At 66.9% G+C, this 3,251-nt stretch overlaps 1 protein-coding gene across 1 annotated transcript in view; it reads right to left on the reverse strand.

Moving 5' to 3' along the window:
• Positions 1-452: 452 nt before the first annotated feature.
• Positions 453-3,251, reverse strand: part of LOC104985883 (cyclin-G-associated kinase-like) — a gene marked incomplete at its 5' end in the record, with an annotated part of 31,747 nt that continues 28,948 nt past the window's right edge. The window contains 4 exons of the mRNA XM_010836279.1: positions 453-957; positions 1,062-1,238; positions 1,857-2,005; positions 2,455-2,679. Coding sequence (XP_010834581.1) covers positions 856-957; positions 1,062-1,238; positions 1,857-2,005; positions 2,455-2,679 — 653 coding nt within the window. The remainder of the gene's footprint in view (positions 958-1,061; positions 1,239-1,856; positions 2,006-2,454; positions 2,680-3,251) is intronic.

Here is a 3,251-nt window from a genome sequence, read left to right on the forward strand (position 1 = left end):
GACTCCCAGGTGAAGCCTTGATCTGAGGACGTGCCCAGAGTGCAGCGTGGGGTGGGTCCTGAGGCCGGTGGCACCCTCCTCCATCTCCCTGGCATCACAGCTGCCTCAGTGACTCATGTGTCGGGTACGGTGCCGGCAGAGTGTGCAGAGCCAGGCCACAGGTGCCAAGCGGCCAGGAAGGGACGAGCCCAGGGGTACGGACACTCACAGGAGGCTGGACTGTCAGCTCCAGCCAAACCCACCGGGTGCACAGCCGCTGCCGGCCGTCCTGACCTGCTGACCCCAGGCCCACACCGCCCGGCCTTCCTGCCGCCACTGACCGCCCAGCCCGGGGCCTGGAGGGGGCCTGGCTCGGTGCAGATGAGGAGCCTGGAGCCATGGGGCAGGGTCCCTGCGCCGCCCCTCCGTGGACAGCGGCAGACGGGTGGGGAGGTGGAGAGGCAGCCAGAGACGAGGGTCATCAGAAAATAGTTTAATTCTGTACAGTGGTCACCAGGCTGATTACAGGGGAGACATGAACGCTCACAGACAGACTCTGCAGGTTAGCAGTGCAGCGCAGCGCCGCCCACCTCGTGGACGCGCCACCGGACAGAACAGATCACAGCGTGACACGCGTGGGAGCATGGAGTGCCACGTTTCCTTTGGGGCCAAGAGAGAAAAGGAGAGACCTGGGAGGCTTTGGAATGCTTTCTCTTCTCCTGCCGGGAGCGCCATCGGCTCTGACCCGCTGAGCACATGGGCACGACGCGACGACCGGGTGCAGCCACGCCCGCCCACGCCGCCGGAGCCCTGGACACCCTCGAGGGCCGCTCACAGCACCGGCTCCAGAGCCAGACACGCAGCCGCGCCTGCAGGTCAGAAGAGCGGCCGGGAGCCCTGGCTCTCAAACTCGGCCCACGCATCGTTGAGCTCCATGAAGATCATCCGGGCATACTGCTCGTAGGGCTGCCCCCGGGCCTGTGGGGCGGATGGCACTGTGAGGGCGGCCTTTCCCCACACCCACCCACCCCAACCTGGCACCCACGCCGACCGTATCCGGCGGCCCCCGCGCCCGCGCCCACCTTGTCGGGGTGGACCACCAGCACAGCGCGGCGGTAGTGCTTCTTCACTTGTGCGGGCGTCACCAGGTCGGCCATGCCCACCGGCGTCCAGCGGCTCTCGCCGTCCCACAGCGCCGTGTGCAGCGTGGACAGCAGGGCGCGGATGTTCCTCTCCTTGCCCTCCGTCCACTCCAGAAGCTGCGGGAGACAAGGTGCCACTGAGGGGCGCTGGGCCCTGGCCTGCACAAGCCCCGCAGCTGGGGCGAGCCCCACAGAGCCGGGCTTTGACCAAGAGACGTGTGGCCCTGTTTCTGCACTGACCCTCCCGGCACGGCCAACATGTCCCCAGGTCTGGACGAACGGGACGTGGACAAGAATGGCATGCGGAACCAGGGACCCCATCCTCGGCAGGACGTCCACAGGTGACCTGCGGTCGCAGCCTCCGCCTGTCCCCAGCCTGGGGCCCCAGTGCCCGGTGGGAACGAGGCTGGACTCCAGGGGGCCCCTGAGAGGACCCCGCAACCCCGTCCCCCACCTGTCCGCCCGCGGCCGGGGCATAAGCACATAGATGTCCATCACCCTGGGGCCTCTGCGGGTCAGACCCTGACCAGCATCACACCTGGCTGGTCTCAGAGGAGAGAGAAGCTTAACGAGCACGAAGCCTCTCGTCCCAGCCACGTGGGGATGGCTGATTTTTCACCCCGAAGCTTTGAGAAGAGCAGTGAATGTGGACAGAAGCCCCCTCCCCTCAGAGTGCCGCACACAGGCCCTCACGTCTGAGCCGGCGGCCAGCTGCCTGCATCCCTCCCCTGGTACCTTCAGCTTCAGCGGATCCGAGTCCCGGGCCTGGTCCTGCCTCCTCATCTCAGCGATGGTCCGCGGCCCCTTCCTGTCAGCCCGCGAGGAGAAGCCCTGGTTGGAGAGCAGGTCTTCAAAGTCATTCTCTGCCACCCTCGGCTTGGGACCTGCAGGCGAACAGAGGGTCAGGGGTGCCCAGGCAGCCCGCCCGCCCCTCCGTGCTGGGCAGGGGCTCAAGGGCCTCTCGGATGGAGGCGCAGAAAGGAGACGGGCAGTGGCCAACGGAGCTGCCCGAGCTGCAGGCTCGCCAGGGCGGGTGGCGTGGTGGCAGGTGTCGGGACCCCCCGAGGCGAGCGCTGCAGTCAGGTCTCACCCGGCCACCGCTGCCTGGCCAGCGAGGCAGAGAAGGCTCCTGGACAGTGTGGCCTGGCCGCCTGAAGTGCCTGCCAGGGGCAGAGGTCACCCAGACACAGGTCTGGAACCGTGAACTTCTGTCCCAAGGGGCTCCCACCAGTGGAGTCTCTTTAAACGCCCTTCCCGAGGACTGAACTGAGCCGGACAAGACGAGACGTGACTCTGCTGTACCCACTTCACGGGGCCGGAGGGGGATACTCACCAAAGCTGGGGGCGCGGACCCCCCGCTCCTCCCGGCTACCGATCACACTGAAGCTGGAGGTGTAGTTAGGCCTTGGCGGTACACTGGCTTTGGGGGGCGGCTTGGCCTGGGGGGGCCACGGGGTGCCCTGGGCTGGGGGCCGACTCGTCTGCCAGGAGCTGCTGGCCTTGGGAGGGGGCGCTGCTTTGGGACCAAAGCCCCCAGGAGCAGCTGCGGCAGGCGAGCCTGGGGAGACAGTTCCCGCGGGAGCATCAGCGACGGCCCACACGGACTGCCCGCAGGCGCTCAGCCCTTGGGGACCGTGCCCCAGGTCGGCGGCTGCGACAGGCCGTGTCGAGCTGGCGCCTGGCGGGCTCCCCTCCCCATGCGTTCACACGCAGGACACAGTCCAGGAAGCTCAAAACCAGTGCCCAGAGCCCTCAGCCCCCGACCGGCACACGTGGGCAGGTCGCGTGTCAAGTGTATGGTCCTTGGCCACTTCACGTGTGTACAAATTCACGCACGCAGCAGGGTCAAGACGTCCCTGTTTTCTGACCTGTGACCATCATCTCAAGGACATTCTGGAAGTGGAATCTCAAGGACATTCTGGAAGTGGAATCACAGGACAGGTGGCCTTTGAGATGGGTCTTCTCACTCAGGACACGCCCAGGTGCCCCTTGTTGCCGGCAGCCTGGCGGGTGGACGCACCGTGGAGGACTCTGGCAGGTTCCATCAGGCCACTGCCAGTGGCAGCCGTGTGCACCGGGGCCGGACCCCCGAGCAGCCCGCACGTGCCTCCAGGGTGAACAGCAGCAGGG

The sequence above is a fragment of the Bison bison genome, unplaced genomic scaffold (genome assembly GCF_000754665.1).
Source record: "Bison bison bison isolate TAMUID 2011002044 unplaced genomic scaffold, Bison_UMD1.0 scf7180017845651, whole genome shotgun sequence".
NCBI lineage: Eukaryota > Metazoa > Chordata > Mammalia > Artiodactyla > Bovidae > Bison > Bison bison.